We start from the raw sequence: 13,879 nt of genomic DNA on the forward strand, positions 1-13,879 counted from the left end.
ATAGAGATCCATTCACTTAAACTAAAGTTATTGTCCGGAAACCAAATGTGTCTTCGGACGACGACGCCAACGTCATACCAATATACGACAATTTTGCGGTCGTATAAAAAACACTGAGGAGGTTCACAACTTTAGACATGCACATGAACATAGGGATTGGTGTAATTGTGTTTTTACATGAACAATCTAAACAGAAATATCACACATAAAACCAACAAATATTACCTCATGCATTGACATAGGTTTTATATTTTTCCTCTTGGAATCAAATCTGCCATAAATTGCTGCATATTTTCTCATTTCATCCAACCTATTAGGAGAATCGTCTGGTTGTTGTTGCAGAGCCTGTATAAAGAAATTATAATTATGGAATATTATTTTACCTTATATATTGTACAGAAAATCTGGTTTGCATGAGTTGTCTTTGTAATGGTGTGTTTTAATCAAGCTCAATTTAAAACCCAGAAAATGCCATTATGGTCCAAAAAAGGTTCTTGCTCTGTGTATTCAGAAAAAATGTAAATTCAGTAATTTTGATTTGTGCTTGCAAGGGATATAACTGTTTCATCAATGCTCGAATTAGTGTAAGAAAGAATAAAGGCATACTCATATAAACTAGAAAACAAGAGTGCACATGCTGAAATGTCTCGCCTTCTTTACTGACCATTGATTTTATGTTGATAGTCCTAAATATAAAGCTTTACTACAACTACCACATAAACCTAACATGATCCAAGAAAATGAGGTCAAGGTCAGGTAAACCAAACTGGAAATACATGTACACCTTACAATCATTCCATACACCAAATATGCTTTAAATATAGTTGACCTATTGCACATAGTATCTAAGAAACAAACTTAACCAGGAAAACTTAACATTGATCAATGAACCATGAAAATGCGGTCAAGGTTGGATGAACCCTACCAGACAGACATGTACACCTTACAATCATTACATGCTTTAAATAAAGTTGACCTATTGCATATTGTATCTAAGAAACAAACTTAACCAGGAAAACTCCAGATTGATCAATGAACCATGAAAATGAGTACAAGGTCAGATGATAATTATCAGACAGACAAATACACCTTACAATCATTCTTTACACCAAATATAGTTGACATATTGCTTATAATATTAGAAAAACAGACCAAAACACAAAAACTTAACATTGAGCAATGAACCGTAAAAATGAGGTCATGGTCAAATAAAACATGCCAGACTGACAAGTACATCGTAAAATATTTCCATACACCAAATATAGTTGACCTATTACATACAGTATTAGAAAAACAGACTAAAACACAAAACCTTAACATTGAGCAATGAACCGTGAAAATGAGGTCAAGGTCGAATAAAACCTGCCAGACTGACATGTACATAAAAATATTATAAAATATTTCCATACACCAAATATAGTTGACCTATTGCATACAGTATTAGAAAAACAAACCAAAACACAAAAACTTAACTATGACCACTGAACCATGAAAATGGGGTCAAGGTCAGATGACACCTGCCAGTTGGACATGTACACCTTACAATAATTACATACACCGAATATAGTAGACCTATTGCTTATAGTATCTGAGATATGGACTTGACCATGAAAACTTAACCTTGTTCACTGATCCATGAAATGAGGTTGAGGTCAAAATAAAATTGTCTGACAGGCATGAGGACCTTGCAAGGTTCCCACATACCAAATATAGTTAACCTATTATATATAATTACTATTAATAAGAGAGAAATTAACATTACAAAAAATCTGAACTTTTTTTCAAGTAGTCACTGAACCATGAAAATGAGGTCAAGGACAATGGACATATGACAGATGGAAACTTCATATCATAAGGCATCTATATACAAAGTATGCAGCATCCAGGTCTTCTACCTTCTGAAATATTACGTTTTTAAGAAGTTAGTTAATGCTGTCGCCGCCGGATCACTATCCCTATGTCGAGCTTTCTGCGACAAAAGTCGCAGGCTCGACAACAACAAAAGTATACTCGTCTAAACTAGAAAAACTTAATATACTGGCTTTATAAGATCATTTTTGAAATGATTTTCATCAAGTAGAAAGTAAAATTTCAAAAATACCAAACGCCAATGAAAATTCAAAACGGAAAGTCCTTTATCAAATGGCAAAATCAAAAGCTCAAACGAATGAAAAACAACTGTCATATTCCTGACTTGGTACAGGCATTTCCTTATGTAGAAAAAATTGATATGGTGCTGAGACTTAGTGTACAATACATACCATTATGTCTTTGTTAATTTGTTTCTTCATGTTGAGAGGTTTGGCCTCAAAGTAAGGTATAGCCTTGGCAATATTTGTTGCAGCATCTGCTATAGCAGCGATCTGGCTCTCTACCAGTACTGGGGTAGGAAGAGGGGATTGGGAATGATCCTTCTCCTGCAAAATAAAATACGGTTCTTGTAATGCATTTGGACTCTCTAAAAGAATCTGGAATTATATCAAATGGCTCTTCTCATGAAAATGCAGAACTTACAACACTAAAAATTTGTAAGTGTTCCACAGAAACCTTGGTCTTGCCTGGGCTTGTGTTATGTTGACTGACTAAGGCCAAGCCCATTTATCAGTAAACTTTTTTCTTCAGATGTTATTTCTTGATAATGAACAGGCTTCAGTACAAGTTTTGTAGCATTCCATGATGATTTGACTAAAATACTGATGTTCTAAAAAAACTTTTCCCCAAGACTATCTAAATGTTAACAGCAAACAAGAGGCTCTCAAGAGCCTGAATCGCTCACCTGTATTTCAGAGGAGAAGATTTTTAAATGTTAGCAAACTTGATGAACAAATTGTGTAAAATTGTCTTTAAAGGGCAATAACTCCTTAAGGGGTCAACTGACAATTTTGGTCATAGTAACTTTTTTGTAGATCTTACTTTGCTGAACACTATTGCTGCTTACAGTTTATATATATCTATAATTTAATTCAAAAAAATAACAAAAAACTGCAAAATTTTGTTAAAACTACCAATTCGGTGGCAGCAACCCAACAATGGGTTATTCGATTCGTCTGAAAATTTCAGAGCCGATAGATCTTGACCAATTAAACAACTTAGCCCCGTGTCAGATTTGCTCTAAAAGCTTTAGTTTTTGAGATATAAGCCAAAAACTGCATTTGACCCCTATGTTCTATTTTTAGCCATGGCGGCCATGTTTGTCAATGGATCAAAACTTCGGATAAAATTTATAAACTAGATACCCTAAGGAACATTTAGTTAAAGTTTGAAGGTATTTGGCCCTGTAGTTTCAGAGGAGAAGATTTTTGAAATAGTTTACGACAACAGACGACGACGACAGACACAAAGTGATGGCATAAGCTCATATGGGGCCCTTTGGGCCCCGGTGAGCTAAAAACTAAGTTTGTTTATCAGAACTTATTTCATGCATTATTAGCACAATTGAAAAATGTATCTCATCAACAATGCTGGAGCCAACTGTTGGAAATCTGTAAGCTTTAACTAATAAATAACAAATTAAGAATAAAATTTGATAAAACTGCATTTTTATATTTAGAAATATGGATTCTTTAATTCTTTTACAAATATAAAACAATCAAACCTTACCTTACAAAATTACAGGTATGAAAGGATCGGTTGAAACAATGAATTACTAGACATAATTGTTATCAAGTTACTTTGAAGAAGTTTCAATAGGCAAAAAAGACTGTATCATTACAAACAAGATATTTATCTCATAGATAGTCTTCTGTTATTACAGACCCTTAACTTGATGACTTTGGTTTTTTGAGTTAATGTCCAGATAACTTATAAAAGGAATATTTGAGATGTTATATTATTTATCAATTTTTCAGATGAATTTTTAATTTTTTGATAATTAGTCATCAAGATATAAAAATGTAAGTCTAAGTTTAGTTTCTGAGATATAATTTTTATCTGTTTTCAAATTCGTTAAAGAATCTTTTGTTAAGGAGGTATTTTTTGTCTTATCAGATTTCATTACTACAGATAAGCATTTTCCAGAATATAACTGAAGCAAATAATTCTGGAAAACACATTTTTTATGGCAAAATTCTATAATTTATTCACTATATCTGAAGATATTGTACCTGGCATAAACAATAATAATGAGATCATCTAACAACTTTATTGGTTTAAAACAAAATCCAAAACATATTACCAATTCAAATTACTATTGAAATTTTACAAGCTAGAATGTTTATATACTTCAAATCCTTCCCATGCATTTTTGCTGCAAATTCAATAAAATTTCTCTTTTTTTTGTATTTTTGAAAACAGTTGAAATATACAAGTTTAGCAGCTTCTGAAGTTCTTTCAGTAATTGAATATCATAACTTGTGTACAACAAACACTACAGTCAGAGGTCAAAAGAGTTTTACCACTCAAAAATTCTGCTATATATTTTGTGTAAAATCACTTTTTTTTTATTGTCCATTACATACAGAATTATCTGCAGTTTCTCCAATTATTCTTAAATACTTTGAAGAAACCATTGTTAAAAGACATATATTAATTCTGCAATGAAATTAATAAGTATAAAATAATTGTGCTATTTAATAGGTCTAGACATTATACTACACACTTACTTCTATTTATACATGTACAAATTATGTACTATAAACCTGAACCAATTTTTGCCAGCATATAAAGATTTCACAACCTCCAAAAAATCTAGAGCTATATTTAGACTCTGTACTTTCCTCTTTTACATTTGATGGTCCTTTGTTTAATTGATTCCATTCTAAATCTGGTCTTTGAATGACTAAAAGCTGATTTTTTTTTCAAAATTTTCTCACTTTTATTGGAAATCTTTGAAATCAAAGAAGAATTGTTTTCTTTGTTCAAATAAGTGCATACAGCTCTGAAATGATGTATTATAACTAGATAGATTAGCTATTAATACAATTTTTTGAATTTACTGAGGTTTTTTTTAAATGTTTTGAAGATTTATAATATTTATGATCTGTTAACCAAAACACATGCATGTGGCAAATTACCATCTTGACAAAAAGCTGCTTGTAATAAAAGGAAGATTTTTTTTTCATCCAACAAAACCCTGTTAGGAGGCAACAGAGTATTGATCATTTTTAACAATCAAAAGTGTTTCATCTAAACAAGTTTTACAATTAAAATTTAATCTTATAATAGAATTAAAAGAGGAATGTGTCTGAGGACATGAATGCCCCCGCTCAAGCTTTGCCATTTTTCATGTTAAAGAGGGGCAAAACTCTAGAACCGTTCATGACTTACTGCAAAAATTAAAACTCTGTCTGTGTGTTGTGAATCTTAGCATTGTGTATTAGTTTTATAAAATTTGGATGAGGCAATCTTAAGTTCAGAGTGCAGAAACTAAAAATTTTGCAATTTTCCAAGCTAAAAAATGGACATGACACAGAACAGTAATTGACTCACTGCCCAAATTCAAACTCTGTTTGCGAGTTTTGGTTCTTAGCATTGTGTATGAGTTTCATAAAATTTGGATGAAGAAAACTTAAGTTATAGTGCAGAAACGAAAATGGGACCGACGGAAAGAAGGACTGTCAAGGGTACCATTTTATGCCCCCTTTGCCTATGGCGGGGGCATAAAAACACCTCTATCTATACTGTTTTTTTTCTTGACTTCTCACTTGATAAAGTCCTATACAAGTCAACTTTAAATGCCTTCAATATCAATGAATTAATCCTTTCCTCCATTGATAAATGTTTTACATACAAATACTTATTTCGCATAACATTTAACATACAAATACTTATTTCGCATAAGATATTTCAAAAAAATGTGGAAAATTTTAATGTAATAAAAACTTTTAAAAAATGACGACATAGATAAACAAATAAATGGAGAATGTGTCCGATGATGCCCCCCGTTTGCATATAATGTTATAAAGGGGCACAACCCAAGAATGGTAAAAGATACGCCACCCAAATTCGAACTTGATCTGAGTTTTGTGGTAAGAAGCATTGTGTATAAGTTTCATAAGATTTAGTTGAGGCAAACTAAAGTTAGAGAATGGAAATCAATTTTGGGATGTACTTACAGAAGTACGGACACGGGTAACACTTAATGCCCCCTCCACTGCGGCAGAGGCATAAAAATATCACATTTAAAACAATAATTCATAGATAAAACAAGAATGTGTCCATAGTACACGGATGCCCCACTCGCACTATCATTTTCTATGTTCAGTGGACCGTAAAATTGGGGTCAAAACTCTAATATGGCATTAAAATTAGAAAGATCATATCATAGGGAACATGTGCACTAAGTTTCAAGTTGATTGGACTTCAACTTCATCAAAAACTACCTTGACCAAAAACTTTAATTAGAAGCGGGACAGACGGATGGACGGACAAATGGACGCACAGATGGAAAAACATAAAGCCCCTAGGTGGGGCATAAAAATCATTTCATAAAGGAAATTCATGTTAGATCTTCCCAAGAATTTTTTTTTTATATTAGATACAAATTTGATTAAGTCTGAAACAGGTTTTGAAAGGTAAAACATTTCAATTGAGGTACCATGCACAAAGAGGTATCATTATGGAGGAAAAGGGGACACTTAAAAGGTGTCATTATGGAGGAAAGGGTTATATAAATTTGAAAGAAAATGAATAAAAGCTTAGACACTTTACATTATGACATAGCTGATCAACAGTTCAAAATCCATATTCATTTTAGGATATGAGTATTTATTAATTTTTTTATGTTGAATTAAATAACTGTAACTAATATCTTGGTTTAAAAAAAGGGATTAATATCTTCCAGTTAAATTCTTTTTTCATCTTTTTTTCTTCAATATCAATTTGAGTCAATTTTTGAAAGACATATACACTGAGCTACTTGGAAACTGACTCACTTCTTTGATTTCTGACTGGTTACCCCCTGTCATATTTGCTGGTCCTGGACTGGTACTGGGTTGTATGAGTGGACTAGGGCTCCACGACCTAGCATTCATTACTGGTGATGTAGAAGAATGCATCTGATATAGATTAGCCTGGTCTCTGTTAGGTTGGCCACCATTATGATTCATTTTAGGTACAGTTTGACCAAGCTGAGAAGACTGGTTTCCTGTTGCTCCTGGGGAAGTTCCCATCATTGGCATTTGTAACTGGCCCTGGAAAGCAGCTGAAAAATGGATACAAGTTCAATGTATTTATCTTTGTTAGGGAACGACCATTTAACTTCAAGGGGGGAGGGGTTATGGTTTTTTCCTAAAAATATATTCTGATCCCCAATTTGAAAAAAATAATTTGATTGATCGAAAAACTAAAAAAAAAATTTCTGACTCAGACAAAAAACTACAGCCCCCCCCCTTTGAAGTTAAATGGTTGCTCCCTTATACTAATTTTTAATTTTAATTACAAGTGAAAAGATCAGAGAATATAGAAAATTTACACTTAGTTGACCAATTACCAAAATAGGTATCCCATGAATAATAATGAATCCACAGTGAACATTTTCTTTACCATAACAGACAAAAGCTGTATTAGATATATGTGGTTATCTTATCTTTGAATCCTTTGTTACATCCTGGACAAAAAAAAAAATCTATCTTTTCATAACAAGCTTAGCTTTCAGTCTATTTACAAATTTGAAACATACTAAGAAATATTCAATAATTTTCAAGGGTACTAATTTATGTGGATAAAGGAAAAATTGTATTTTCATGGATACTTTGTTTTGTGGTTTAAACAAATTCATTATTAATGTAAAGACTTTAGAAAATTTGTATTCTGTTGACCACTTTTAAAACTTTATGCTTAACCTATACCCTAGGAATACATAATAAACTGTTGACACAGAGATATGCCTCACCTGTTGGCATAAAATTCAGAAAAAATTCGTAAGGGTTCCGCGGAACCCAGTGTCTCGCCTACTTTTTCTGTTAATCGCAGGCTCAACAAAAATGAGGAAGTAAATCAATAAAAATATTCCTCTTGATACTATCTTTTGATTGTAAGAAGCTTCTGTCCAAGTTTGGTAAAAATCCAGGATAACTTATGAATCTAATAAATGTTTAAAAACTTTAACTGCAGACTGAATGTAATGTTAATTGAAAGAAAACAAAAATTTCCTTCTAGATACTAGCATTTGATCATAAACAAGCTTCTGTCAAAGTTTGGTACAAATCCAAAATAGTATAAGAAAGTTATTAAAAGTTTTAAAAACTTTAACCACAGAGTGAATGTGTTGTTTCCTGGCAGAAAATCTAAGTCCATTTAAAAGTAAAATACGGAAAAAATGGATTTATTTTTTTACAAAATTTCCTTCTAGATACTAGCTTTTGATCATAAACAAGCTTCTGTTCAAGTTTGGTACAAATCCAAAATAGTATAAGAAAGTTATTAAAATTTTAAAAACTTTAACCACAGAGTGAATGTGTTGTTTCCTGGCAGAAAATCTAAGTCCATTTAAAAGTAAAATAAGGAAAAAATGGATTTTTTTTTTTACAAAATTTACTTCTGGATACTATCTTATGATCATAAACAAGCTTCTGTCCAAGTTTGGTAGAAACCCAGGATAGTTTAAGAAAGTTATTAAAATTTTAAAAACTTTAACCACAGAGTGAATGTAATATTTCCCGGCAGAAAAACTAAGTCCATTTATAAGTAAAATACGGAAAAAATGGAATTTTATTTTTACAAAATTTCCTTCTAGATACTATCTTATGATCATAAACAAGCTTCTGTCCAAGTTTGGTAGAAATCCAGGATAGTTTAAGAAAGTTATTAAAATTTCAAAAACTTTAACCACAGAGTGAATATTTGTGGACGCCGCCGACGACGACGACGACGACGACGCCGACGCCGACGGAATGTAGGATCGCTATGTCTCGCTTTTTCGACTAAAGTCGAAGGCTCGACAAAAAGACAATCTGATGGACAGCAACATTGCTAATTAATTCAAAGTCGCTGGACCATGAATTAGTGGGCAGGAAGTCAAAATAGTCGTCAAACTTATATGTACTGTTAGTAATGCAACTTTATAGAAAATATCATTGATCTATCACAAGAAGTTCCTATCAAACTGACTTAAGCAGAAAACTTAACATTGAAAATTGCTAATTAATACAAAGTCGCTGAACCATGTCTGATGGGGCAGGGCCTCAAAATAGTCGTCAAACTGATATAAACTGACAATAATGCAACTTTACATTAAATATCAATCATCTATGACAAGTAGTTCCTATCAAACTAACTTAAGCAGAAAACTTAACAATTGTTGACACCAACTAAAACAGCGTCGCCTCCAGAAAAGCAATCCCTTTGCCTCGCTTTCCTCAACTTTCATCGCAGGCGAAAACAAAAATTAGTTATCAGCAAATGAAGCAACAGCATTTAATAAGAAACAACTGGTTGATCTCTATATAATAGTTTAAAATATGAACTTTGAACTTACCAGGGTTAGCGACCCATTCCTGTAGAGCTTTCTGTAATCTACGGACATGTAATGGTTTACTTGCCATCCCTACCAAGGCCATAATCTCCAGAAACTCTTCCTCCCCTGCCTCACATAACTGTTGTACATCATCTCCTCCTGTCAAATGTATAGTCATAAAATCTTATAATGTGAAAAAAATATAAAATATTGGAACTAGAAATTCAAATCAAATTGCGATGGCGATAGGTTTCGAAAAAAAAAACCTCACATTTTGAATTTAGGTAGCAGTTTTTGTATGCAGCATTACCTGATAATGTAATAGCTAACCTCACATTTTTGTCCATTGGTCATAATATTGGCAATATTGAATACTCACAATCATTTCAGAATTTACAGTACATTTATGTGTCATACCATGTTACATAATCAAATGATTTTTTTATCTATTTTACAAGTCTACAATGTATCTGATCAGAATATGGTCTTCAATCTGATGTCCCATGTTGGGAGAGTGCCACTCTTCATTAAAAAAAGGTTTGCATAGGTAACTTACTGAAAGGTAAAATTTCTCCCCTTACCTGCACATCTTTTTTTTCAAGTTTCAAACCCTTAATTCTGAAACCAATTCTAGTAAACTTATATCTTTGATTCATTTTCTGATCTAATTTTATCCTACACAGAATAAACTTTTTGCTACTGGAAATCAAACATATTTCTTTTCTATACTAATTAATAAGTGACCTTGAGATTGTGTATATGGTCTCAATTTCTTTATCAAGATATAATTAACATAATTTTGAAAGAATTTGCATGAGTTGTTTAGTAAAATACACCCAAACTTGTTCTTAGACACTGATTCTTGATGACATTTTTTTTTGCTTAAAATGAAAATCCAACTATCCTTGAACAGGAAGTGACTCTGAAAAACGCTTACAGGGTAAAACACAAAAAGGTCCAGACCAAATTTAATCGAACAAATTTCATATCCTTCCTCAATAAAGTAGCTGAGTAATAAGAAACAAATCTTACTGACTGCTGGACAAGGTCACTACAAGTATACAATACCACCCTGTGAGTAGGAGTATACAAATGGTGCTTATCATATCTCCTCCTGAATAAAAGGAAATATATTTTTCCTCCTTTTACCATGTAAAATTAAAGTACCTTGACTGATAAAGGTATCATAATACTGTAACAGATTAGCTCTCTGTAAAACTCTATGTAACTGCCATTCCGATGTATTCTTAGGTTGGCTTGTCGACATCTCACCTTCGTAAAATGGGGGTTCTGGAAAAATAAAAAAAAAAGGTAAATGAAGGTCACAACCCCAATATAAAAATAAGTAGATTTAGTGTGATTGCCATTAAGAATACTATCTCCACCAGAGTCAAAATGAAAAAAGACACAAACTTCAATTTTAAGAGAACTCAGTTACTGAAAGGAAATTTCCACATATATGTTACAGATGATGGCTGGTTATTTTTAGAATATTACATTTACAGGGAAAAAACTTTGCCTTAAACGTGACTATGAGATTGATTTTGATGAACAGAAATTTCTAATTGAATTAAAGTACTCTTTACTGAAGTGAAGTGTTTACAAACAGTTTTTTTTATAATAAAATTTGATATCTCCTTGCTGACCAATAAATGTATTTGAACTATAACACTCACTACTTGTCATAATAATTCTAATTTCAATACAGATTTGAATTCAAGAAACATTTGTTGGTAGTTTTTTTTTTTATTCTCCATAATCTTTAAACATCTCCATAAATGACAGGAGATGTGGGTAAACATCAATGATACAACAGCCTATCAACACACATATGAATAAAAGGACATGTGGAGTATATGTAACATTGATTATAAGACAGTTACACAACATTACAAACAACAGAAAAGACATAAGGCCTTCAACAATAGACATAAGGCCTTCAACAATAGACATAAGGTCTTCAACAATAGACATAAGGCCTTCAACAAAAGACATAAGGCCTTCAACAATAGACATAAGGCCTTCAACAATAGACATAAGGCCTTCAACAATAGACATAAGGCCTTCAACAAAAGACATAAGGCCTTCAACAATAGACATAAGGCCTTCAACAATAGACAAGTGTTTATATAAAATGTAAAGCTCTAAACTAATTTAACAGGCCAAAAGTCAGCTGTTTAAACAAAGTTCCAAAGAGATATACACATAACTAAAGACAACCAGTAAACAATGTTCCTGACATTTTCAAGGTTCAACTAGATTTTTTAGTAAGTTCTTACCCTTCCCTCAACAAATAAATCAAACATATGGGAAAAATGAGTTGTGGGGTATATATGTAAAAGAGATAACAACTAAGCGACACACAAAACAAAAAGGTATCTAAAGGTCAATAATTATAAGACATTAAAAAGCTTATGTGTTTTGTGTTGATTTTTTTAAGTTGTTGTTTTCATTGTTCGTAGCTCATACCATGTGATGTGGATACAAAATTCAATGTTCATTAAATTCAGGATTTTTTATACACAAATACAACTGAGTCCCACAAACACTGACAAATTGGTAGCAAAGTTCCCATTTTAGTATTCCCTCTAGTAACTAGATTTTGTACTGAAACAGCCATTTTGGTCTGATTCCATCTCAAAAGACTAAACTATAATTCATTAAGTTATGTTCAGTTTCAAAAATGTTAGGTTTAAATCAATACAATTAGTCTAATGCCCTTTGTGCAAGTCGTATGTTTTTGAACCCTTAATTGCATTATGGCGGTAAACCATTGCAAGGCACAATGTCTGCCTCAAATCCAACCTACAAATGTAAACTCTTTTTCTAGTGGCAGTCCATATTTCTTGTCCTTCATCCCATTGGGCCAACCTTTCACAACGAACCTTATTGTTTTAATCGCTTGATCCATTAGTCTGACTGCATGATCAATAAATATTCAAAATTGTCAAATTATGTAGTATTTATTTCCCTTGTCCCTTTTCAGTTGGACAAGTTACAATGTATCATCAATTGGTCATGAAGAATTCGACTTCATAATAAAAGATCATAAAATGTCTACATCACTTCACTTCATAACATGTAAATTTTCATGTTGATTAAAACTTCATGACATTTCTTTATATATTTTTAAAACTTTATGTCACCTTAACTTTGACATTACTTTTTCTCTTGTCTTAAATCTGGAAAACATGCAATCAATTTTCAACTACATCATAATTTGAATATGCAAATAACTTTTTTGAATGTATTTTCTTTTTATTTGTTTAAATACTATGTTATGTTTCTAGCAAGTAAAAACAACTGATTAGAAATATTATTGCATGCTTTCGTGACACACTAGAAGATTAATCATTGTTTTATGTGGAATTATTTCAAAATATCGTTTTTTACGAGCCTTAAATTTAAACTTTTTTAGAATTTAATACCATATTGCATGTTATATTATATTCATACACTGAAAATAAAAGATTTATTTTCACTACATTGAAGAGTTTGGAAAATTACAAATGGTTAGATAAGTCCTTGAAAAAATATGCCCATCAGAACATATTATTTTTATTGTATAATATCAAAATTGTGTTACACCTTTGGAAAATTTCCAAAATTATGGTGGTCTTCACAGGCAGGACCAATAAATTTCCCAAACTCTGATTACATTTTGCTTTTAGGTATACAGCTAGCAGACATAACTACTTCCTTTCCATATTTTTTCAGTTCTTATATATAAATCATACTAAGTCAAAACTGTCCATTGCCTATGTTTTTCTATTGAAACAGGGTGTACCTTTGGTACATTTATGTTTGTGTTGCAAGATCCTGCTCCACAGTGGACACCAATCATACTGTTTTGAATACAGAAAGATCAGCTCATTTCTCAGAGGAGACTTCATCATGTGTTAAGGATGTTCACTCCTTTGTTTAAAAATAATAAGCCTTTTAAAGGACTGTTATAATTTGATAGTATATATATATAATGGAACTTAAAAAGCAGAAAAAAATGAAAGGTCTGTGTTCTTGTTTTTGAGATATAAGCATTTGAAAATTTGGCGTGAAATGATGCTCTTAGATTTTTCATATGTTAAACATTGGCACCTTTTTTCTTTCAAAAACTATGAAAAATAACAACGATTTTATACAATTTCAAAAATGGCTTTTTAAAACTATATGTAATAAAATTATGAAAAGAAAATCAGAGATTATCGGGAACATTTTTTATTGGGCATACATTGATAAAACCACAGGGGAATACCTGACAAAAAGTAAAAAACAAGAGTAGTGAACACCCTTAAATATAATGAATCAGTATTCCATTGATTGCATTGACAATGAAAAGAGATACAATGAATCCCCTCATCTTCTTGGAATCCATTTTATCATGCATCCAGAAGTCAGGAATAGGAAAGGTTTTTTAGCCTGATACATGCAAGTATTGTAATCATGAAAAAATCAATTTAAAAGTTTCTTATTGTCCTTTTCAAATCA

At 31.8% G+C, this 13,879-nt stretch overlaps 1 protein-coding gene across 3 annotated transcripts in view; it reads right to left on the reverse strand.

Annotated features, from left to right (window-relative positions):
* LOC127729068 (NGFI-A-binding protein 1-like) overlaps nt 1–13,879 on the reverse strand; it is a 42,119-nt gene that overhangs the window by 11,557 nt on the left and 16,683 nt on the right. For all 3 annotated transcript variants that reach the window (XM_052236717.1, XM_052236719.1, XM_052236718.1), the window contains exons 2-6: nt 10,562–10,684; nt 9,416–9,553; nt 6,873–7,141; nt 2,262–2,417; nt 226–345 (exon numbers count right to left, since the gene is read on the reverse strand). In XM_052236717.1, coding sequence (XP_052092677.1) covers nt 226–345; nt 2,262–2,417; nt 6,873–7,141; nt 9,416–9,553; nt 10,562–10,661 — 783 coding nt within the window. In that variant the 5' untranslated portion in view covers nt 10,662–10,684. The remainder of the gene's footprint in view (nt 1–225; nt 346–2,261; nt 2,418–6,872; nt 7,142–9,415; nt 9,554–10,561; nt 10,685–13,879) is intronic.

This window comes from Mytilus californianus, unplaced genomic scaffold (genome assembly GCF_021869535.1).
Source record: "Mytilus californianus isolate M0D057914Y unplaced genomic scaffold, xbMytCali1.0.p SCAF_2, whole genome shotgun sequence".
Classification (NCBI taxonomy): domain Eukaryota; kingdom Metazoa; phylum Mollusca; class Bivalvia; order Mytilida; family Mytilidae; genus Mytilus; species Mytilus californianus.